At 41.7% G+C, this 25,044-nt stretch overlaps 1 protein-coding gene across 6 annotated transcripts in view; it reads right to left on the bottom strand.

Annotated features, from left to right (window-relative positions):
- The window catches only part of LOC121279622 (calcium-transporting ATPase type 2C member 2-like), a 72,179-nt gene extending 47,361 nt beyond the window's left edge, over positions 1–24,818 (bottom strand). For all 6 annotated transcript variants that reach the window (XR_005943449.1, XM_041190792.1, XM_041190794.1 and 3 more), the window contains exons 1-4: positions 24,466–24,818; positions 14,107–14,220; positions 9,003–9,119; positions 2,630–2,719 (exon numbers count right to left, since the gene is read on the bottom strand). Coding sequence is in view for 5 of the 6 variants with exons in the window: in XM_041190792.1 (XP_041046726.1) it covers positions 2,630–2,719; positions 9,003–9,119; positions 14,107–14,220; positions 24,466–24,567 (423 nt within the window). In the remaining variant the exon portion in view is untranslated. The remainder of the gene's footprint in view (positions 1–2,629; positions 2,720–9,002; positions 9,120–14,106; positions 14,221–24,465) is intronic.
- Between the last annotated feature and the right edge of the window lie 226 nt (positions 24,819–25,044).

Genomic DNA, 25,044 nt, shown 5'->3' with positions numbered 1-25,044 from the left:
CCTTCTGTCTTTCTTCATTAGTTCCCAGCTACATATCAATGCAAAACCATGTCCTTGGAAGATAGTCCTCTTTTGCTGTTGACAGTGAGATCCAATTGGTGAAAATATGAAAATGCTTAACATGGTACAACTATCCTCGAAAGATTATAACTAAAACCTGTTGAAAGGCCTTTAGATTTGTACAGGGATATGGATGACTATCTACTGGCAGCTGAAGCATCTTGGCCCACTTTGTACTGGTCATTCTCAGTTTTGTAGCTGAAAATGATTGAATGCTTTGTCTCGATAAGATCCAATGGATAATATTGGGAAGAAAATGTTACATTTTTTTGTGGGCATAAATAAATGCAATGGAGTTATAGTAGGATGTCACGTTCATAAATAAAAGATCTGAAAGAGCAGTAGAGACAAAACGCATGCTATACGATTGGTATTTAAAGAAACTGCACGAAATGTAGGTACCATGTCAAAGTGTATAAAATAAATAGCAACACAAAATACCTTATTACAGTAATTTCAGCTGAGTTGCACATCTAGTGAATGTTTATAATAACAACAAAAGCTACATGGTTTCTTTAAGAATTTCAACCCTTATTGAAATGATATATATCCTAAAACATAACTATATTGTAATAAATTGATAGGTGGTGACCAAGTAGCAACTCTTCCTATTTTTCCTATTTTTCCGATTTTCGGAATACAACAATAAATTTCCTTCACATATAAACTGGATAAAGTGGCCTGGATTTTCATCCTTGAGGTGGGTAGGGGGAGCTGGGAAAATCCCTGGCTCGGCCCACCTGCCTCAGGAGAAGTTGACTGCAAAGGCGGGACCTGCATTTCTGGGTGCCGGGTGCGGGCTGGAATCGGGCCAGCCAACTTGGGAAGAAATGTGGAGGCAGCCACAGGTGCTGCTGGGTGCAGAGGCAGGGTGTTAAAAGGCCTTGGTTGTCCCAATTAAAAAAAAAGCACAAAGGCTCTGCAGCCCTCAGCCCCCCACTTCATCCTCCAAACACTCCCCATTTCCCATCCATGCCACCCCATGTCCCCTATGCCCCCTCATGCTCCCTTTGCCAAGCTATGGCACTTATATGCCCATTGATCCACTGTACCCTTTCTAGAATCAATGAACCCTGAAGTGGGATTTGTAAAAAAAAAGCTTTGAAAAAGAGTAATCCATTGATAACTTCTATGCTTGGAAAAAAAAGTTTGAACTGCAAGTTAATTAAGGTGTCAATAATTCAGGCCCTTTGAAGCTTCAAAGAACACAAGCCCTTGAAACCACTTAATTCACATAACCAAACATTGTAAAATTGACAGCAGAGATCAGAGAGCCTGAGCTATCAAACAAACAATGTTTCCTCTGGGACGCAGATGTTCTAGTATTATAATAGCTGTCTGGGCTCTCAGCCAAGCATACATAATGCATCATATACCCTCTTTTTTGCCAATTACCTTTAATCTGTGCCCTCCAGCTAACAACCAATTTCTAATCTTCTGGGCACTGATAAAATCCTGCACTAGCGGCTCTCTGCTTAAAAACCTGAACAGTTGGTGTGTGTTTTTTCTGTCCTTATTTTGTCTTCTCATTCTCACAACTAAAATGAAAGAGGAAACCTCTGCTGAATGCCCAGGACTAGAGACTGAAATCTATACCGAGTACTGAAATAAGCAAGCAAATTACTGAGTGCTTTCATTCTTTGAAGAAATAACTTCAATATCTAGCTTACTGAGTATTTTAACCACCTCTCTTTGTAATCCTTTATTTAAAAATTTGTTTGTGCACACATTTTGCTTTTAAAACCCAACGGGCAGAATTTTTCCGTCGGTGAGCTGGGGGCGGGGCCCGCTCGCCGACAGGAAAATGATGCGGAATGACATCGGGGTGAAATCCGTCACCATCCCGCCCCATCTAAATATTCAGGAAGGCTGGCGGACAGCGTGATCAGCTGTCCACCCCCGACCTGTCAACGGCCAATTGAGGCCATTGACAGGATAATTAAGCCAATTAAAAGGTCCTGCCCGTCCAACCTTAACGCTGGCAGACAGGCCAGGAGCCCCGGAGGGCTGCTGAAAAAACATGAAACCTCATCCACCGGCGGGATGAGGTTTCATGTCTGTTTTTAAAAAGTTTAATAAAGTTTTAGTGATATATATTAACATGTCCCCTCTCATGTGACATTGTCACATGAGTGGGGACATGTTAATAATTTTTTTTATTATTCTATTTTTCAAGTTTGAAACATTGTCAGCGCTCTCCCTGAGACAGCACTTAGTCTCAGGGAGATGTGCGCTCTTTTGTGCACATGCGTGAAAGAGCGTATTCTGACAGTTGGGAAATCCACCCCCCCAGCTCAGGAAGTGCATAGGCCTTAATTGGCCCGCCCACTTAAAATGGCGGCAGGGCACGTTTCGGCGGTGACGATCGGCTGCCCGCCCACCACCGAGCCAGTGGGGCCTGCCTGCCCATCAAGGGCAAAATTCTGCCCAACATTTAAAATTTGATTTTTTTTTTTGAACTGTGGAAAGTTGGTCCCCCATTTCTCCCTCGCCAAAACAGAAACAGGTCAAAGTTACGTGCCAAATTACATTCACTGACAGAGTTGATTGGGTGAACATTTATACATACCACTGTTATGCTCACTGCATCTTCAATCTCTTTAGTGATGATACTAATAACAGCTGAGGCCAAAAGCAACAGAATAAGGGGATTCTTGAACTAGGATTGAAACCAAAAATTAGCAAGTGCACAAAATAACACTGAACATATTATATATCAAAATATAAATCTGTTTTTAATATGCCTGTCATGATTTTGTATGTATCTTGTTCTTATAAAATAATTGTGTCTGAATGGAATCAATGTGATTGTAAAAGCTGATATATACTGGTCTTTTTAAAATTAAGTATTCACTTTGGCTTCTGACACATACATAATGAACAATGCATCCATTACAGTGCTGGATAAACAAAACTTAATGACTTAAGAGAGGAAAATGTATCGTGCAATATTGGCTGAAAGAGCCAAGGTCACATGCAAAAGGATTGAAATCTTAAGTTAAACAGTCAAATGTTAACAGTGCAAGGAAGAATAAGCATGAACTGATATTATCCAACATGTTTATAATTGTTAACAGATTATTTCAACTCACAACAAATTAAGTACTTCAAGTTAATTTTTTTTAAAATCTCGATATAAAACCTCTATAAAGTTTTGTAGCAACAAATTTACACAATCCTAACATTTTGATTCATCCATGAAGGTCACCATTTGCTCGCCTACTGCAATTCTGGTGGAAGTACAAATATTTTAAACCAGCGCTACTGCTAAACTACAGCAATATATTATTTTGTATAAAAACTATAAATTTCATAAGCAAACTGCAAAGCTTTTAAAGAAATTAAAAACCTGCTTATGAGCAACAACACCAACTGGCCCCAGCTCCTCTCTCTCACCAACATCCCCTCCTAGCTCAACTGTAGGGGACTAATATTGCCACACTCCTTCCTGTCCCAACCAAATTCTCATTTGGTTCCACTTGGATTGCAACAAAAGCATCTCCAGCAGTTGCTTCTCTTCCTGCCCTGGAATTCTCAAAAGATCTTCCTTGGTTCTTCTTCCTCACCCACATGCTGCTCCTTAGCCACAGCATCCAAAGGATTGGGGCCAAATTTTTACCCTCATATGTGAGTGAGGGCAAAGGCAGGCAGGCGGGCATGAAGATTCAGCAAAAATTGACACCAGCACCTTCTCACCCCTGGGACACGTTCCTAGAAGTGAGATGCAGGACAGAGGGCTACCTACACCTGAGTGGCAATAGCCAATTAAAGAAAATTAAAGAACTATTAAAGTGGTCAACCCCTATCTGAGGGGTCAATTATCAGGGGGCAGAGATTTAAGGTGATTGGTAGATGGATTTGAGGGACATGAGGAAAAACTTTTTCATCCAGAGGGTGGTGGGCATCTGGAATCCCCTGCCTAAATTGGTGGTTGAGGCTGAAGCGCGCAACTCGTTTGAAAGGTACCTGGATCTGCATCTGAAGTGTTGTAACCTGCAAGGCCACGGACCAGGTGCTGGAAATGGGATTGAAAATATCTGAGTGGTTAGCTTCTTTTTTCTCTTTTTATGGCCGGCGCAGACATGGACTGAATGGCCTCTTTCTATGTCGGAACTTTTCTATGGTTATTCTATGGTTCTATAAATGCTCATTGTCAGAGGCACCAGGGCTAGGCCAACTGTCTGGATGTGGTCTCCCAGCAGCAGGCCTGTGGGGCTGTGGTTGGTTGGTGGTGGTGGTGGGGGTGAGGGGGTGTGGTGAAGAGAGCAGGGCATCCAGCAGGCTTTGACACTCTCCCGTCCTTCCTGCCTGTCGGCGACCAAAAGCCACCCTGTGGAGAGATTCCACCTCCGCAACGGTGGCCCAGCTCCTGAGTGCATTTTTAATTTGAAAGTTAAAAAGTTGGAGAGTCTCTCCCTTACCTGCATTGCAGGCTGCTGTTCCTTCTAAGCTGAAGGGCCTCCTATTTGCTCTCCATCTTCAAGAGCCCACCCACATTTTGGTCACTATTTGACCAGTGCAGGGAAAAAAAAATCACTGCCGGATGATTCTTTCTCACTCAGTGCAGGGTCATGACCCCATTTGACCCAGACATCAGGATGCAGAATTAATACCTTGCCAATGAATTCAGCTTCCACATGTTTTCTGGCTATGCCCAAATGTACCTCACAACTATTTGTTAACATCTCCACTGTCTATGAGTTGCCAGATGTATTGTCCAATATCCAGAATGAACTGCAATTTCCTCCAGTTAGGCGGTTATGGCCTTAAATTCTATACTCACCACTGATTACGTCCCCTTTCCTGACACCATTTCTAGTTGAATGAGACTGTTTCAACTTTGGTGTCCAATTTTCTCAAGTTGTGTTGCTGACTCTATGTTCTCTACAATGACAAAGATGACCTAGTTCCACTTTTGCAATATCTTCGGCTTCTGCCCTTGCCTCAGCCACCAGTTGCTAAAACTCTGATCCATACCTTTCTTTCCTCTACACTTGACCATTTTAATGCTCCTCTGACTAGGCTCCCAAATAAGCCTTCTGAAGGCCTCATCTCTCCCTTTCATTTGTACTCTTCTCGATTCTTACAGCCACTGAACTCCACTTCAGACTTTCTTTGATCCACGTTGGCAGCCACCTTTCAGCTGTTTAGGCACTAGGCTCTTGAATTCTCTTCCAAAACATCTCTACCTCTCTATTTCCTTTAAAATCTCCTCAAAATCTACCTCTCTGGCCATGCTTTTGGTCACCCTTCCCAATGTCATAATTCTTTAGGTTGGTGTTCTTTTTCTTACTCAGGGAGGCTGCCGAAATCAGCAATGATCTGTTAATGGTTGGTTGGTAGTACAGAACTTGAATATTGCTTAAAAAAAAGATTTTTGTCGAAGCTTCTTGTCTTGCACCCATCAGGACAATTTGCAAGAATACCAAATGAAACGGGAACAACAATTTATGTTGTATGAGAAGAGAGTGGTTGGCAAGTGGACTCTGACTGGTAGAGGCATTTCCATGGATAATACACCAGTTGATCGTGACATTATTTGGCATTTAAACTAGGCAACTTGACGTTGATTGTTCAATGCATTGCCCTGCGGAATGACCCAGCGAATGGCTGTAACTTATTTTGTTTAGCTGAAACAGGCTCAACGTGTGTACATGTTCTTTCTGTCTGCAAAGAACAGGGCCATGTATATTAATATATGTGGCTTCCAGTACACGCAAATGTGCCACACTGTGAGCCTGACTGACAATCTTAAATTGGTTGTCAGCGTAATTCTTAGCACACTGAGGATTATTTAGCAAATGTTGTCCAATCGTGGATTCACATCTAAGGTTGGACACTGTGTTTTGAGTTTTGCAAGCACAGGCTGGTTGGGTACAGTCTGTACCCTGCCCATTGCGAGGGAGGGACATGCTGTTTGATACAATCTGCCAGTACTTGGGACACATGGCCTACATACCTAGCATCACACTGGCACTGAAACATTATTCCACATTACTCATTTGTGTGATAGGCAGAATATCTTTTTGGCTTAACGGCAGCATCATATAGTGGTGAATCCTACTCGTGTAGCTACTGCATAGTAGCAGCGTGAAAAAGGCTAGCCTCATCTGTTGTCCACATTGAGATACCTTGCCCTTCCAGGGTAATCTGAGGTAAACTGGGCATTTTTCAGGGCTGAAAGTATTGGCCTTAGGCCCGTTCATGAGTTTGAGTGAAATGCAGCATGAAATGATCTGATCAGGGTAGCCATTATCCAGCAGAATGCCCCTTATGCACCCTATTTCGACATCAAGCTTGCATGGTGAGTAAATGGTTCATCCCCATTTACGAAGCTGCTGATCAGACTAATTTTATAGCATGTAGAACTGTAAGAATCCCAACATGTATATTGACTAGTGAAGGAAGGCTTGCAGTAGACCATGGTAGAGAAACCCTTGGCAGATTTCTCAACTAGTACGTCAAGGGAAGGGAGTTCATTTGACTGCTCCATTTCAAAGAGGAATTTGAGCACAGGATGGAGCCCATTAAGACATGTAAGGAAATTATTACATGCAGCTGCAGAGTTAAATATAGCAAACGCACCATTCACATATTGGAAATATGCAAGGGCTCAGAGGTTAGGTGTCATTCCACTGAAGACATGTTTCTCATAAAACCCAACAAAGATGTTTGTGAGAGCTGGGCCTAGGGGGGATCCCATGGCAACTCCATTTATTTGGGCATACTTGATGTCATTAAAATTGAACTCAGCTGCGCAAGTTGCCGAATTCATAAGTTCGACGAATACTCTGGATATTATCGCGAAGGACTTTACGGTGTCACTTGGCTCCGCCTTTGCCCAGACCCTTACCACCTTTCCCTCTACCCGACATGATCTACACCCACTGACAGACAAGCCAAAGTTCGACGAATACTGATCCACACAATGGTGGCGGGTCTAGATCAGAATCCACTTGCCAACTAATCAACACTTTCTTCTCATACAGTATCAATAGTGTTCCCCTTTCATTTGGTATTTTCTTGCGAATTGTCTTGATGAATGCAAGACAAAAAGTTGTGACAAAAAAAATCTCTTTTTTTCAGCAATTGTCAATGGTCTGCTATGAAAGCCTGAGCATCCTGAGGCACTGTTGTTCAGTCATGCTGAAGAAGCTGATCCTGCATCTGGATATCCTATGCTGGGATTATCGCCTTATTCAAGCTGGAACTCGGTGTCTATGGAGCTCTGTTCTATGGAGTGGCATATGGCTATGGAAAAGGTCCTTGCTGTTGGTGATGTTGCTGCTCCTGTTGGTGTGGCTGCTCCTGTTGTTCCTCATCAGAGGTCCATGCTATACGTATTTAAGTTGCTCCCATGCTCCAGTGAAGTCTGAGAGCAGGGAAGTTCCAAAAAAAGATGATATCACTTCAGAAAAGTTGGAAATTATCCATGTAGCAGTGAAATCTGACTCTCAAAACAACCACTGCAAGCACACAACACAAAAACAGAATTACCTGGAAAAACTCAGCAGGGCTGGCAGCATTGGCAGAGAAGAAAAGAGTTGACATTTCAAGTCCTCATGACCCTTCAACAGAACTGATTTTTCTTTACAAGGAGAGGGGTGAAATATAAGCTGGTTTAAGGTGGGGGTGGGGGGGAAGAGAAGTGGAGGGGGGCGGGGGTGTTGTTGTAGGGACAAGCAAGCAGTGATAGGAGCAGATCATCAAAAGATGTCACAGACAAAAGAACAAAAGAACACAGAGGTGTTGAAGTTGGTGATATTATCTAAACGAATGTGCTAATTAAGAATGGATGGTAGGGCACTCAAGGTATAGCTCTAGTGGGGGTGGGGGGGGGCATAAAAGATTTAAAAATAATGGAAATAGGTGGGAAAAGAAAAATCTATATAAATTATTGGAAAAAAACAAAAGGAAGGGGGAAGAAACAGAAAGGGGGTGGGGATGGAGGAGAGAGCTCAAGACCTAAAGTTGTTGAATTCAATATTCAGTCCGGAAGGCTGTAAAGTGCCTAGTCGGAAGATGAGGTGCTGTTCCTCCAGTTTGCATTGGGCTTCACTGGAACAATGCAGCAGGCCAAGGACAGACATGTGGGCAAGAGAGCAGGGTGGAGTGTTAAAATGGCAAGCGACAGGGAGGTTTGGGTCATTCTTGCGGACAGACCGCAGGTGTTCTGCAAAGCGGTCGCCCAGTTTACGTTTGGTCTCTCCAATGTAGAGGAGACCGCATTGGGAGCAACGAAAACAGTAGACTAAGTTGGGGGAAATGCAAGTGAAATGCTGCTTCGCTTGAAAGGAGTGTTTGGGCCATTGGACAGTGAGGAGAGAGGAAGTGAAGGGGCAGGTGTTACATCTTTTGCGTGGGCATGGGGAGGTGCGCACAAGCCTTTGATGTAGGTTGGCCAACAGCTGTGCATGTTCACTATTTAAAGGCTTTTAAGCTTCTCAGTTTCATTGAACAATGGTTTCCTGCTTTCTTCTCACCTGGTTGACCCAGGTAAGCTCCACATAGCTTGGGAATCCATGTGTTGGCAAGTAATGCCAGGATGCTGGGTTAAATCCATAATTAATTGACTATTCAAATATTTAAAGTACTTACCCCCCAACAGCTCCATTGGGGTTTCCTACTCTCTTCCAAACGCACCACGGTCAAACTGGGAATGGGAAGGATCATGTCGGATTCCCAGCCCACAGGCACTTTGAGACCTTAAAATCCCACCCACACCTGAACCCACCCTCCGTTGGCAATTAAAATTCTGCCCAAATGTCTGCAAAATATCAAACTGCTTCTTGTAACATATAACTTTGAAAGACAATCACAATTAACCCAAGGTCAAAGCTACATTCAAATGTGGGCTGCACATGTTTTTCTTGTTTTCACTAAATCTGTATAATTTTAGATTTCACACACGCGCGCATACACACACACATGCCAAGCATTACCTGGCCAAGGTATTTCTTCCAAATTGGTTCATTTTTCGACACTTCAAAATCATTCCATCCATACAGCTGTCGACGTTCCAGCACATGAGCCTTTGTGAGGCCATTCTGTAAGTCACCCTAGCATTAAAACCAAAGATTCATTTTAAAACTACTGATGGCATGTCCCGCCAAAAGCAAAGAGTTTTGTTTAAAGGAGCATCCAATGTATCTTTCTAAATTCATATGTTCAAAATAAAATGTGACCTTTCGATAAGGTCACATCCAACATTTGACTGACTGAACGTAGCAACAAGGAATCCTACTGAAATTGAAACCAATAGGAATCGGGCGAAATTTTTCTATTGGCTGGACTCATCCTAACACAAAGGAAGATGGTTGAGGTTGCCATAGACCAATGATCTGAGCCCAAGGACTTTGCTGCAGGAGTTCCTCAGGGTAGTTTCCCAGGCGCAACCATCTTCAGCTGCTTCAACCTTCCACCCATAAGGTCAGAGCGGGGAAGTGAGAATATTCACTGTGTAATCAGTGTTCAGTACCATTCACAGCTCTTCAGATAAAGAAACAGACCCTGCCAGCACGTAGCAACACTTGAGCAACATTCAGGCCTCAGCTGATAAGTGGCAAGTAAGATTTGCACTACAAAAGTGCCAGCAAAGAAAGTCCACCCACCTCTCCTTGACATTCAACATCATTACCATGTTCAATTGCTCATCATCAGTATCGTGGATGTCACCATTGATGAGAAAACTTAACGGGACCAGCTTATAAATGTGGTTACAATGGCAGGTCAGAGGCCGGGCATTCTCCAGCGAATGGCTCACTTCTGGATTTTCCAAAGCCATTCCACAAGTCGCAAGTTAGGAATGGTATGGAATAATGTCCACTTGCATTGGTGTTGCACTAATCCAGGCAAGAAACTCAACAGTACCCAGGACAAAATGGCTTACTTAATTGGCACTCCACCACCTTAAACATTCACTCACCCAGCCACCAGCTCACCGTATCTTCAGTGTGTACCAGTTACAAGATGCACTGCACCAACTTACCAGCGCCAAGGGAGCATTCACAACAGAAACAGAAAAAAAAAATCACTTATGGTGTACATTGTGTAGTCAAAATGTTAGGTGTATAAAGCTAATTAATATATATCCGAAATTTAATTTTTTTTTGCCTGAATTACCTATTGATTTAACATTTTAAAAAAATACGAATTTTCCATTCATTATATAGGAATGGAATAAATGCGAGATAAAAATTGATTCTTGTTGTACCCATTATCTGTTTGGAAAATGGAGGGGCAACAAGGGCTATTTCAGGATGTAACATCATGTACCTAACCTGACCCTGCAGTATGGAGGCCACTGTGGTAAAGGCTGCTTTGCAGGTATGGTAAAGTGAGGTACCCTGTCCCTTTAAGAGAATGCAAGTGCACTGATCATGCGACAGGACTGACGAATCACTGTACAGCGTGGGCAACTGGGAATGGTAAGTCTAGTTCTGGGCATTTCTGAGTGAGTACATATGATCTGGTGCCCTGCCCTATGTCTCAATAAACCATCACTGTATACTCTTACATCAGTCTCTCCCCGTTATTGATTGCAAGCAGCAACTGAGGAGAACATAGGGAAGGCGTGTAGTTAGAGTTCAGTTGACCAACGAACTCATTTACCCAAGACATAAAAATGGCGACGAGGATGGGAGAAAGGACAAAAGAAAATAAATTTCAAGACAGGTAAGCAAAGCATTGGAAAGAGCATCTGTGCTTAGCTTGTAAAATAGATGACAGCCAGCAATCGGAGCAGAAAGCAGTTCTGCAGAATTACAATCGTGGGAACCCCACCAAAACTAAAAAAGAGTGCGAAACCCAGCAGAGAAAAGCCAACAGCTGCAGAGACAGACTTAAAAAAAATGGTGACTGCTCTTAAAGCGGCAATACATTTAAAAGGGTAGATACATGAAAAATGGCTATGGACAGAAAATTATAAGAGACCCCAGAGAGAGGGCGAGTGAAACACCTAAATTTGTCATCATCTGGAAAGCCTATTGGAAGTGCAGTCCCCTTGCAGTCGTTCACAATGCCTCAGTTTGGGCATGTCGATCCATTTGACCCCATTTCAGATGGCTGGTCTCAGTATGTTGAACGGCTAGCATTCTTTTTTTTAAACCGCTAATGTCATCACAGGGAAGGAGAAGAGGGCGATTCTTTTGACCTCATGCGGGAGTAAAATGTACGGGCTGATCCTCAGCCTTACGTCACCTACCGCCCCAGACTCGAAGGCTTTTGATGAGGTAATTAAAATTGCACAGAGCCACCTGAGACCAAAGCCCTCAATTACGATGCAGCGATTCAAGTTCAATTCAAGGAACAGGCTTCTGGAAGAGACAATAGCTGACTATGTGGCCGTTTTAGAGGCATTAACTGAGCATTGTGAATTCGGAAAGTCCATTAGTGATATGTTGAGAGACCAGCTGATATGTGGGATTGGAGATGATACTATCCAAGGGAGTTTATTAGCCGAACCTAGTCTAGACTTCAATAAGGCATTAGAATTAGCTACCGCAATGGAGAGTGCTGTTAGAAATTTCGAAGTTATAAAAAATACACAAAATGGCGCCGTCCATCTGGTCGAGAGGGACAATCCGGCAACAAAAGGCGCAAAAACTTCGGACTCCACGGAAAGGCGGGAAGCGCTCTCTAGCTCCATACCATGGAGAAAAATGGTACTGCAGTGAAAACCCACAAAACGAATGAGAGAAATATGTCCAGGCCTCCAGTGAGCGAGCGACAACTCAAACAAGTTGACTACTTTTTCTGCCACTGCTATGGCCACATAAGGCGGCACTGCAGAGAAAGGCTAAAATAACATTATAAAGGCAGAAGGAAAAATCGTGAAATATGCCTCATGGAAGAGCCAGAAGGAATAGAATCAGATATTCATTCATTTTATAACCTCAAAGTGGGTAGAACTGAGCCAACCCAAGTAGTCATTACAGTTAATGGACAACCCATTAATATAGAAGTTGATACAGGAGCGTCAATGCCCATCACTGGAGAGCATACATTTAGATATCTGAGTAAAGGAACCCATCCTTTGAAGTTAGAAGTTTCAGACACAAAGCTGAGGACATACAAGGGCGAATAAATAAATGTGAAAAGGGTATGTTAAGTCAAAGTGCAGTATGAAGAATAGTCAGCAAAGTTACCCCTATTTGTAATGTCAGGCAGGGTACCGAGTCTCCTCAGAAGGAACTGGCTGGGAGAGATAAATCTCGAGGGCCCACTAAGTTCCCAATTCAAAACCAGAAGTATTGCTGCAAGAAAAAATGAGTGTGCAAAGACCCAATGGGAGAAGCCCGTGGAAGTGTTACACCGGGACAGAGTTCAAGCTGAGGTCAGCATCCTTGGAAAGGAAATGGAAAAATCGATTAAAGTACTTTTGTGTGCTACAAAATTCAATCAGCTCCCAATCTGTGCCTTGAAAAAAATATGAAGAAGAAAATGAAGAGTTAAGTCTGTCTCTGGCTGAGTTAAGGAACGAATTGGTTGAGAAGGGGCAACAATATGTGATTCTCCAGGAAACTATTAATGAGAATAGGAAAGAATTGGAAGAGCTGAAGCAGCAGCTGCATAAAAGCCCTGAAGTTTTAAAGCTAGAAGGCCCTGAGTTCCCAACTACTGAGCCCATTCATGTTCAGCTCACGTCTGAGCCTAGTCCAGCCAACAATGAAATTAAAGAGCAAATAGAGATACGGGTCAGTGCTACAAAGAATAGGACACGCAGGAAGTAAAAGGTAAATTACTGACAGTCCTCGGAAAGAGAAATATAAATTTTTTTTTTCCTTTTCCTCTTTCTCCTCACATATCATGCAGCTCATCGCTATATCGCTTTGTGCTTGTTGCCCTTTATCTGTTTCAGCTTGGAGGGGAGGGGCAGCAGGAGTGAATGTGACTGCACCCAGAGATGGTGAAAATCATCCACTGAGGGACATGGTGGGCAACTACCCCTGAAAAGGAGGTGGTCTCGGGAACACCAGCCGAGGTTATTGGGCTACGACGCTCAACCCGTCAAAGGTGGCCTCTGGAGAGACTTGACTTGTAAGTAGTTATTGTGTAAATAATTAACGTGTTTTAAGCTTGTTAGCTGCACTTTTAAGTAAAGGGGGGGGGGGGGGGGCGTGTGGTAAATTGAGAATGCAAGTGTACTGATTATGTGACAGCACTGATGAATCACAGTACAACTGGGAATGGTAAGTCTAGTTCTGGAGGTTTCTGAGTGAGAACATATGATCTGGTGCTCTGCCTTATGTCTCAATAAACCATCACTATTTATTCTTACATCAGTCTCTCCCCGTTATTGACTGCAAGTAGCAACCAAGGAGAACATAGGAAGGTGTGCAGTTAGGGTTTGGTTGACCAATGAACTCTTTTATCTAAGACATAAAAGCAGGCCTCAAGAATAGCTGTCCAAAAGAGGTGTAAGACTTCTTATATATATGTAAATAAGGCTCCTAACTCATGTTTTGGGCCTCCTTGCGGAAACTGTTGGTTGAGAAGGGTAGGTGTTCCTCAATATTCTTCAGCAGTTGCTACAACTCAAACAGCAACTGCCGCCAAAGTTTAAAATATTAAAATTAAGAAAATGTAGTTCCTGTGGAGCCTGAAGGAGTGGGTGTGCTCCACTGACTACACAATCCACATGCAGCAACATTTGCATGCGGTCTGACTTCCAAATTTATAAAGTGAACAAGCTGTCCATAGAAGGCACTGGCAGCTCTTGCATAAAATGTTATTGAGGCCCAAGTACCATTTTAATCCACACAATGTACACTTCCACGTAGTTTTAACAAAAGTTGGGTGAGAAAAATTGCTCACACTACCTCCACCAAAAATAGATTTTCCAGACCAATACCAATTTTCAAGTATATTTGCAACAATTATTTCAAACCTGCAGTCTGAGGTAAGGGACGTGAACACACAAGTAATAAGTTTAGGTAATAAAAGTGCCTGCAGCAAATTGTTCACATGGCACTTCAACCAGATAACAAATAGTATTCCAACAGAAAAATATGGCGAACTTTTGCTCACATCAAAATATATTCTCACCTGAAGATTGCTTACTAGCTCACCCAAGTGTCTTGTGCTAGCTTCTTTAGAAGACACAGGCACAATTGGCTCATTCTTCCAATTAACTTTTAGTTCTCGGAGCTCTTCATTCTCCTGTTGATAGAGACAAAAATGTTCCTTCAACTATATGATAACTTATGCATTCACAGTAATTGAAGGTATAATTCATAATCCTTTGCAAACTCCACACATTTTATACTGATCTATAAAAGTTTTTCTTTGTTAATGATAAAAAGCAGATTTAGTCACACAAAATAGCGATAAACTAGTTCTGCATTTAATATTTCTCCAACAATGCAAGTTAACTGGATTGTCTCTATAGCTCATTCAATTTACTTATACTCTGAATATACATCCTATCAAAATATAATAACTACACACTCAACCATCAGCACTGAATTAAAACATACATTCTTCTTTGTTTATTCAACCTGTGCAAAAAGAAAAAAAAAAACACAATATTGCTACATCACATGAAGGAAAAGAACAACACATCTAAGAACACTCAAGATATTGACACCATGTATAGTCAGATGCTCTGCATATAACGCTTCACTCTGCATGATACACAAATCTGTTTCCCACCTTAAAATAGCTCACATTGCTGTCTTAGGTTTCTTGATTTGGTTACTACAGTTTTACGTTCATAAGACACAAAAGACTATCATAGATTTTTGTAATGTATAACCATCCTATATTTTGTATCATTTAAGAGTAGTTTTCTTTTCTACTTCTTAAATCACATTGCTTCGAAGCAAGTTACAAACTTCAACTGTGAGAACAGATGCTTGTGCTCTGTTACTTAGCATTTTGTAACAGGATGACTCTTGCTTAAAACAACTTCTGAACTGTCAGATTCGAATCCTCCTCTAGCCATAGAAGCATCTTGCTTGTTCTGTGTAGTTTCTCATCTTCGTCTGCACCTATCCTAATGACCACCCTTATGACCCTATTCCCAACAAGATTTTAATTCCTTTTAAAGCACAAATGCCTTTTATTGGGAATTTGTACCACAGATGCACTTCAATATGCAACAGGCTTAATCTTACCTAAAGAAGCAAATGTTAAGTCTGTGTCCTGTTATAATCCCCATAGAGACCAATAACTTTTTTTAAAAAAAAAGATTTGAACTTTCAGTTAAAAGCTGAAAGAATGACACAAGATTTCACATTTTAAAACTTTTACTGTAACAAATTCTAAAAGCACTATTAACTAAAAGCTATTTTCTTTTTGTGGGCAACTTGTACCTTAAACTGCAGAGGGGAACATTGCCCTTTGACACTTATCACACTCCCCAGGGCGGTCTTTATAACAAACAGTCCACACTTGCCCCCAGTTTTCACTGGGTTCTCATATCACCATTTCACCAGGCCCATCTCTAGGCACTTTGCTCAGTTTTCAGAGGGCTTCTTAAATCCACCACAGACAGTAAAGCCTATTCTGATGATTCTTCTTTCCCCCACTATGCCAGGATAGAGCTCCTGGAATCCTTGGAAAGCTGCAGGATGTGTCTCCTCAACTAGGGACCGTCTCCCTCCTGCATCTGTCTGTGGTAAATCTCAAAGCACAAGTAGCCTTTTCTCTCTGCTGATGTCTGTCTGAGATAGTTACTGATTTATGGGGAAGCCTGTAACCTGATCTCAAAAATAGCTTCCTCTGGAAGTACAATGTGCCATGTGCATAAAAGGGGAATGTCCCTCTCTGTAGTTTAAAGTGCAAATTGTCCACAAAAAGAAAAGTGTTTAGTCAATCGTGCTTTTAGCCATTTGTTATGTGAAACCTTGACATGTCATTCTTTCAGCTTTTAACGGGAAATTTGAACATCTTTTAAAAAGTTATTGGTCTCTATGTGGATCATAACAGGGCACAGGCACTCTTCCCCATGACAACGTGAAACACAGTAACTTTGCATTCAGGCAGAAATGCTAATTAGCTATCCTGGGACCCAGCTTGCTTTCACCTAGAAATAAAATGGATCATTTACAGCATACCATTTACAACCTGACACCTGCAACATCTTTCTGGGACTTTGGGAGATTCAGTCTACCCACTCAGAGACTGCAGCTATTGGCTCCAAGTGTAAATACCTTGCACCTTCTTCCCAGTAAAACAATCCAAGTCTTCCTTTGATCTCCAACAATCAAACCACCCAGGCTTATCGTTAGGCAGGCTGCAGAACAGATCACATGATCCCCTTCAATCACCCTAAATTTAAACCTACAGTCATAAAACATAATACAATTATGAAGCTTATAAGTTTAACAGTCCTTTTAGTTCCGTCCCCCAATATAAGCTAAATACTTTGCTTACATCTAGTGGGTTTTTCAGCATTTTAAAGGACTTGGATCATGTCCCTCTCAAGCTAAAGCCTAGGTGCACAAGTCTCTCCTATATCTTAAAGAGCCTCATCTGTTCAAATCCAAGATTCCTATCTAACACATCAGTCTTCCTTTGGAAAACAAGGTATCTAAAACTTCAGAGTGCTTTTCTTGCCCACAGCAGGTGGAAAAATAAATTGGTTCCCCTCTTTGATCATAGGAGCATTGCTAACAGCTGCAATACCAATTGTTACACTTATGTTCAAGAAAAGTGAAAAGGATTTTATTATTAATTTGTTCTTGGGATGTGAGCCAGAGTGCTGTTAAGGAGTCCCAGGGTTTTGACCCAGCGACAATGAAGGAGTTCTAACGTAGTTCCAAGTCAGGATGGTGTGTGAATTGGATGGGAGATTGCAGGTGTTAGTATTCTCAGTCATCTCCTGTCTGTCTTCGCTCTTTCAGGTGGTAAAGGTCACAGTTTTGGAAGATGCTGTCAAAGGAGGCTTAAGTTGCTGCAGTCCGTTCTTAGGCAGTCCCTTGGGATTGAGGATGATTTACTTCCACTCCATTTTGATGGTTCGGAGATGGGTGATAAGTCTAATGTGTCATCTGCAGACTCCACCACTGCAGGACAGGTGGCACTTGAAGGATCGGATAGGTGAGTTGTTTGGAGGTTTGTGCTTTCTCCAAGACTCGACTTTGCCTCTGCATATCCCAAAAGTCTCTCGATGTGTTCCGTACTTGCCCAAATGAACCTTTTCTGTTTTGGTTGGTTACAAGCCAGGGACCTCATGAGTGATCAGAGATGTTTGACACTTTCAGAGATGTCTTAAGGACATTCATGCGGAGACAGTGGTGTAGTGGTATTGTCACTAGACTGCTAATCCAGAGACCCAGGGTAATGCTCTGGGGACCTGGGTTTGAATCCCACCATGGCAGATGGTAGAATTTAAATTCAATAAATATCTGGAATTAAAAGTCTAACAATGGCCGTGAAATCATTGTCTATTGTTGTTAAAAAAAACCCAACTGGTTTATGAATGGAAGCTACATGTGGTTCCAGACCCACAGAAATGTGGTTGACTCTTAAAAATGCCCTCTGAACAATTAGGGACGGGCAATAAATGCTAGCCAGCGATGTCCACATCCCACGAACAAATAAAAAAAAAAATTCTGGAGTCTCCTGCTGTGACTGAGTTTAGAGTAGAGCAGTTGCTTTGTTCTGCCTTGCAGAGCTGGTTTTGAATGATTAGCATCATGATGTGGGCATATTGGCATGTGAGAGAATGCTGCTGTTGGGCTGTCTTTCTTGTTTAATTAGGTGGATATCCATTTACGGAACATATTCTGTGAATCACACTGTTTTATTGTTAAATGTTAAGTACAAATGCCAGTTTCCACCCTTCCCTTCTGGCTCCTCTCCCTGTCCAGGAGCAAAACCCTCCCCACTGGGGAAAAACCCAGCTCTTAAGTACAGGTTTCAATAAGCATCACCTGCTCTCAATTCATTCTGAAGCTGGTCCTGGTTTACTCTTAAAAGGGACCTACATTTCTGACATTATAATTTCCTGCCACCGGATTTGGAGGATCTTGCGAAGGCATCGTTGCTGGTACTTCTCCAGTGCTTTGAGGTGTCTGCTGTAGGTTGTCCAAGCCTCCAAAACATATTGCAGCACGGGGATCACTATTGCCTAGCAAACCAAGACTGTCTCAAGTTTGAGATCCTGGTCCTCAAATACTCTTTCCCTCAGAGATCCAGAGGCTCAGGTGGCAGATTGGGGGTGACAATGAATTTCAGTCATCTATATCTGCTTTCATTGACAGGAGGCTCCCAAGACTTCCCTTCTCTATTTGTGGGGAGTCGACCTTCAAGCAAATGCTTATGACTTCCCCTCCACACAAACATAAGAATAATTCATATGTATTGATGTATTTGAATCTTGCAATTGCCTTAAATCGTGTGATCATGATCATTTGTACTGTGTGTATTGTATGGAATAAATAAATAAATAAATAATATTGAAAATGGTCCACAGTTTCCAGGATATCGCCACTGATCTTAATTCAACAGGGGGAGATTTGCTAAGGGAATTGATTAGAAGAGGATCTTAGTTTTCTGGGGTGTTAGTGAAAGGCCCACTTCCTCATATGCTTTGGGGAAAGAATCAATGATCTGGAGTTCAGTTTAAGTGAGAGCACATACATAAGTGTCATCTCCATACCTGAGATTAGTTAATGAAGTTGATGTGATTTTGGTTTTGGATTGAAGGCAGCGTAGATTTAACACTTCCCTGTCTATTCTGTAAGCTATATTCACAGCTGTGGGTAATTTTCTGGAGGTATGGTGCAGTATTGCAGTGAGGAAGTTGGAGAAGAGGGTTGGTGTGAAGACACATCCTTGTTTGATATCATTCTTCATGGAGATAGAGCGTGTGGTGGTTCTGTTGTTTAGGATCACAGCTTGCCTATCATCATGAAGTAGGCGGAGGATAGCAACAAATTTCTGAGGGCAGCCACATTTGAGAAGGATACTCATGACTGACAGAGTCAAGCGCTTCTGTGAGATTGAAAATGCCACATACAACAGTCGGTAAAGTTTCTTGCATTTTTCTTGGATTTGCCATGCAGGGAATATCATATCTGTGGTGCTTCTCAATGAGCAAAAACTGTATTGTGTTGTTACAATCCTGTTAGGGACTATTAAAGGTTTAAAGAGAAATCTGAACATCCAATAATTCACCAAAAGAATTATGCCACAAGATTTCACTTTTTACTCTTTTGATGAGCCAATAAACTTTGTCTATAAGAATTAAACAAAGCAAGCACCATCAACGCTATAGGTTATAATTGCTTATGCTTTGAATTTGGTTATACTTTCCATTTACTTCCAGGAATTCCTTTATATACTCCACGAATCTTGAAGGTTCATCCAGTCTTCCTGGGACCAACCCAAAGACATGTCACTTGTCTGGTAGTTAGGTTTCTGGTCAATGGTGACCCCAAGAAGTTGATGGTGGGGATTCAGCGATGGTAATGTCACTGAATGTCAAGGAAAGATGGTTTCCTGTGGGAGATGGTTCCTTGTACTTCCAGGTGGTAGAAGTTGCGGGGTTGGAAGGTGCTGTTGAAAAAGCCTTGGTGAATTGTTGTAGTATACCTTGTATATGGTACATACTGCTGCTACTGCGCATCGGGGGTGAATGTTTAAAGGTGTGGATGGGATACTGGTGAAGTGGGCTGCTTAGAAGCCACATTAGGCTACTGGGGAAGGGGTGCATAATGAGTCCAGTGGCAGAGGCACCAATCAAGCATCCGTTCTCATCTGAATGGTGCCAAAGCTTCTCAGTTATGCTGTATTGCATCTGGCTGAGAAATGAGCATTCCATCCTGACTCATGCTTTTTAAATGATGAAGAGGCTTTAACAGTGTCGCAAAGCATTTCAGCTCTTACTCTTACACTCCATATTAATCTGGAACCCTTGCCACATTTTTCTGATGTCTGGCAACAATTAGTTGGAGGGCAGGTCATTTAATCGCGCTTGCACTCCACCCTATCACAGACCTTCTCTTTTGTTCTTCCTCCCCACTTTTACTTGCTCAAAACCTATTACATTTCTATCTTTCCCCAGTTCTGGTGATCGACCTGAAATTATAACTCTGATTCTCTCCACAGCTGCTGCTGGGGTATTTCCAGCATTTTTGTTTTTTATTCTTTGAGTCCTGGGAGCAAGCTGCATGTTTAAAGACTGAAGCTTCAGATAAATCATGAAATCCAGTTCAATTATATTTAGTTTAATCATTATTGGTATAAGTAAGATACTGACTTTTTTAAGCTTTCCTTACATAGAAAGTGTTTGAAGGGAACATGATATTCAATAGGTTCAGTTGGTTGCACTCTCCTCGGAGTAATAAGGCTGTGGATTCAAATCCCACCCCAGCACTTGAGAACAATGATCAAAGCTAACATTTCAGTGCAGTATTGAAGGCCTGACCAATGTGCCAACTTTTGGATGAGACATAAAAATTTAGACAAGGCCCTGCCTGTACTCTCAGGAGGGTGTAAAAGATCCCATGGAACTAATTTGACAAACACTAGATCTATCCCCAGTGTACTGAACAATAGTTACTCCGCAGGCAACATCATCTGGTCATTATCACATTGCTGTTGTGGTGGGAGTTTGTTACATGCAGATTGACAGACATTTCTTGTATAGTGACTACGCTTCAAAAGTACTTCATTGGTTGGAAAGCATTTGGGATATCCTGTGGTTGTGACCGGCTTTATATTTTTTTTTACACAGGGAAATGGTGCTGTAATAGTAATATTACTGGGCTAATAATCCAGAAGCACAGACTAATGCCCTGGAGACATGGATTCAAATTCCACCATGGTAACTGGTGGAATTTAAATTCAATTAACTAAGCTGGAATATAAAACTAGTCTCAGTAATGGTGGTAACCATGACAGCTATCATCAATTATTGTAAAAACCCATCTGGTTCACTGGTGTACTTTATGGAAGAAAATCTACCATCCTTATGTGGTCAGGCCTACATGTGACTCCAGGCCTACAGCAATATGGTTGACTCTTAGCTGCCTTCCGAATGGCTGAGCAAGCCACTCAGTTCAAGAACAATTAGGGATGGGCAACAAATGCTGGCCTTGCCATTGATACCCACATCCCATGAAAGAGTAAAAAAAATGTTTTTAATAGATTACTTCATAACATAGGAGGTGATAGTTTTCATTGGAAGTGCCTTTGAGAGTCACAGACAAAATGCATTTCTGTAGAATAACTTTCTAAATGGAGATCATCACATTGTGTTACCACCTTTCACATATTCTTTTTAATATTGTTCAACTCTGCACATAAAATTTAGCCACAAAATGCTTCCTGCTGGACTGTAAATTAGTGATTGATGAAGTGGGTATACATTAATAAAGTAGTTACTTATTTAAAGAGCACATACTACCTCATAGCTAGATTCCCATTACTGCGAAACACCAAATTTCCTCCTTCTGCCACCTCATTCAAATAGTTCTAAAGTGACACAGAGTTCCCAAAAGCAGCTCTAACACTTGGATGTCATGCATAATTCTGGAGAGCAGCAAATGCCTTATGCCCTGTGAACTTGGTCTCTTGCATAGGGACCAACAAAAGAATAGTCACAGAAAAATCCTCAATTAAAAAAATTTTTTAAAAAAGGTGTTTTCTTCAACTTGATCCCAGACAGTGAACGAATGAGTAATGGAGTAAAGGAAATAGTTGTACTGGAGGACAAAAGCAGTTACTTATTTTCACCTGAAATGAAGGCACAAATGATTTTGCTTTGAATCTACAAAGCCATTTTCTTTTCATGCACTTGAGTTGTAAAGCTAGGATTAATGTCCAGGATAACAAATTCATAGTTATTAAGCTATTAATAGTCTGTTGTCATTTCCTGCCAGGCTTTGTTAGCACATATTTGAATGACTTGATTAATTGTAAAATCATAGTTTTCGGTTTTAAATGTTCTTTTTGTACTAGTTCAACCTAAAAAAGGCAAAGTGACTCAACCAGGCTGACAGACCAGATGCTTCAGTTTGCTTCTCACCATACAGACTGAAGGCTACCCGGACTCAAGTGGTTTTTTTCATAATACCGAGGACATGTAGACTAATTGATGAAAGTTACTGCAAAGGGCCAATGTTTTCAAATGGTTTTAAAGCACTGGTGAGAAATCAAGTTTTCTAGAATTATACTTATTGTGCTGATTGAACCATTTTGTTTGTTACTTTTGCCTCTTAATAAATACTGTTCAGTAATTTTCAGCCTGACCTGTTGTGAGACTGCACCTGGAGTATTGTGGACAGTTTTGGTCTCCTTATCTAAGGAAGGATATACTTGCCACACAGGGAGGGCAACAGATTAATCCCAGTATGGCGGGATTGTTTTATGAAGAGAGATTGAGGAACCTGGGCCTGTGTTCTCTGGAGTTTCTAAGAATGAAAGGTGATCTCACTGAAAATTGCAAAATGCTTACATGCTGACGGGGTAGATGTGGATAGGATGGCTCCCCTGGCTGGTGAGTTTAGAAACGTAGACACATGAGCAGGCCATTTAAGACTGAGGTGAGGAGGAATTTCTTCACTCAGAGGATGGTGAATCTTTGGAATTCTCTACCCCAAAGGGCTGTGGAAGCTCAATCACTGAGCATATTCACGACATAAATTGATAGATTTCTGGATACTAATGACATCAAAGGATATGAGGCTAAATGGCACAGAGATGGATGATCAGTCATGATCTGTTTGTGTGGTGGAGCAGGCTCAATGGGCCAAATGAGTTATTCCTCTTCCTTTGCTGTTTTTGGCAATTTAATGGCTATTTATTTATTCTTTTATGGGATATGGGCATTGCTGGCAAGGCCGGCATTTGTTATCCATCCCTAACTGCCCTTGATTCAAGTGGCTTGCTAGGCCATTTCAGAGTGCAGTTAAGAGTCAATCATATTGCTGTGGGTCTGGAGTCACATGTGGGCCAGACCAGGTAAGGACAGCAGATTTCCTTCCCCTAAAAGGGGCATTAGTGAACCAGATGGGTTTTTAATAACAATTGATGCTGATTACATGATTACCATTAGTGAGAGCAGCTTTCAGTTCCAGGTTCTATTAATTGAATTTAAATTCCTCCAGCTGCCGCAGTGGGATTTGAACTAGTATCCCCAGAGGATTAGCCTAAACTGTTGGTTTACTAGTCCAGTGACATTACCACTATGCTACCATCTAACACATGCACACCTGCATAATTACGGGGCATAATCATAAGAGAAAAATAAACACAGTTCACACCAGAAAATATATCGTAGGCACATTTTGCAAGCTTCTGAGCATAGGGAGTGCAGCCTTACCTGTGACAGCTGACTCTTGTTTTGAATTTTAAGTAGAAAGCCCATATCATAGCAGTAATATTTCAAATGATGGAAAGCATCAGAGAGACGTACACTTAATACTTTAAACTTAATTCTTTGTACAGCTGGGAGCTGTTTGAAACTCCTTTGGCCATTGTACATTGCAGACATACCCAAGGATAAATGTTCTTTCATCTACTGCATACCAGGTAAAAAATAAAATGCCTATATTAGGTTCAGTAATTCTTTCAAGACAGTCTATTTAATAGTATTGTAAAACCAGGTGAAATGCTATGTGTATGCAATGAAAGAAGGGATCTAGTGTACAGGCCTAGAAATGCCACCTGTATAAGCAAAAAGTGACAGTTATTGTGAAAACTGCAAGATGATAAATCAGCAATGCTGTAGTCATTTGGAAATGCAGTCTGAGACCCCCAAAGAACCACAATTAAAAACAATAGCCTCGATCTTTTATTTAAAAAGGTTAAAAAAAGGTCAGCAACTATCTTTAAAACATATCTTCAATACTTCGGTTGGATTAACTAAAAGAAAAGCACAGGTCATGACCACGAAAAACAGCTGCCAACTTTTTTTTTTGGCAGAAAACTTACCACTTTAGGTATTGTTCATCGAATCGCACTGCAGGGAAGGAGGACATTCGGCCCATCATACCTGTGCTGGCTTGCTGGAAGAGCTTATCAGTTAGACCCACTTCCGCGCCCAACCTCTGGGCCAGAAAATTCAACATTTCGTTCTTTTGTATATTTTTTTTTTAAAAAAGGGACACGATTTAATTTTTTTTAAAAAAGAATCCCCAGAAAACCACGAGCATTTGAGAAAAAAAAATGAATAAATGTAACATCCCCCCCTTACTGTCAACATTTGACAAGAAGGGTTATTTTCAGTATTAGCAAAGGAAAAAAAAGGGGGGGGGGCGGGGGGAAACAAACGTTGTTAAAAATATTGGTTCCTTTAGCAGAATGAAAATGCAGCTTTTTGTTTTCTGAAGTGACCAGCAGGACAGGGGTGTAGCTCGAGCCCAGGACCACCTGCCAAGTCCCAGCCCGCGAACGAGCCCTGATCCCATAGCAAAGGCAAAGCACCGCATCCCATAATAAGCAGGCACTCACCTTGCCGTCGAAGTCACTGTCCTGAATCAGTTGGTACTTCTTCTTCCGGGAGAAGACGTGGGAAACTTTCTCGAAGAACTTGGGAATTCGTGTTGGCTTCATGGTAAATTTCCCCCCGCCACCCCCTTTCCTCTCCTCTTGTATGTTTGTTTTGTGAAGGGCGGCGGTTTTAAGTCAGGGATTTGTCCCTCAGCGAATGAAGCGGGGGAGTCGTGTTAAATGTTGACTTTTAAAAGTGGGGGGAAAAAAATAACCGAGGGAGTGCTTATGACCATCGCCTCCTCCCTCCCACCCACACTCAGGTAGCAAACACCTGTCCTCGCACCAAGATCCCAGCTCCTGCATTCGGCAAGGTGACAATTGGGCTGTAGGCTTATTGCCACGTATCTGTCTTTATATTGAGCAACTGGCCGCGCCTTTTTTTTTGTGCTTTAATTTTTTTTTATATATTAAATAATTGAAGGTGTCGCTGGGGTTACCCTAGGGCTACTAGCTGGTAAACTAACCTGTTTGAGCAGGCACCGCTAATCTCTAAATCGCCTTCAATCATCGCCTACTTGCTCCCTGACCAACACTGGC

This window comes from Carcharodon carcharias, chromosome 7 (genome assembly GCF_017639515.1).
Source record: "Carcharodon carcharias isolate sCarCar2 chromosome 7, sCarCar2.pri, whole genome shotgun sequence".
Classification (NCBI taxonomy): domain Eukaryota; kingdom Metazoa; phylum Chordata; class Chondrichthyes; order Lamniformes; family Lamnidae; genus Carcharodon; species Carcharodon carcharias.
The sequence above is the reverse complement of the archived record's forward strand: the minus strand, read 5'-3'. Positions and strand labels throughout refer to the sequence as shown.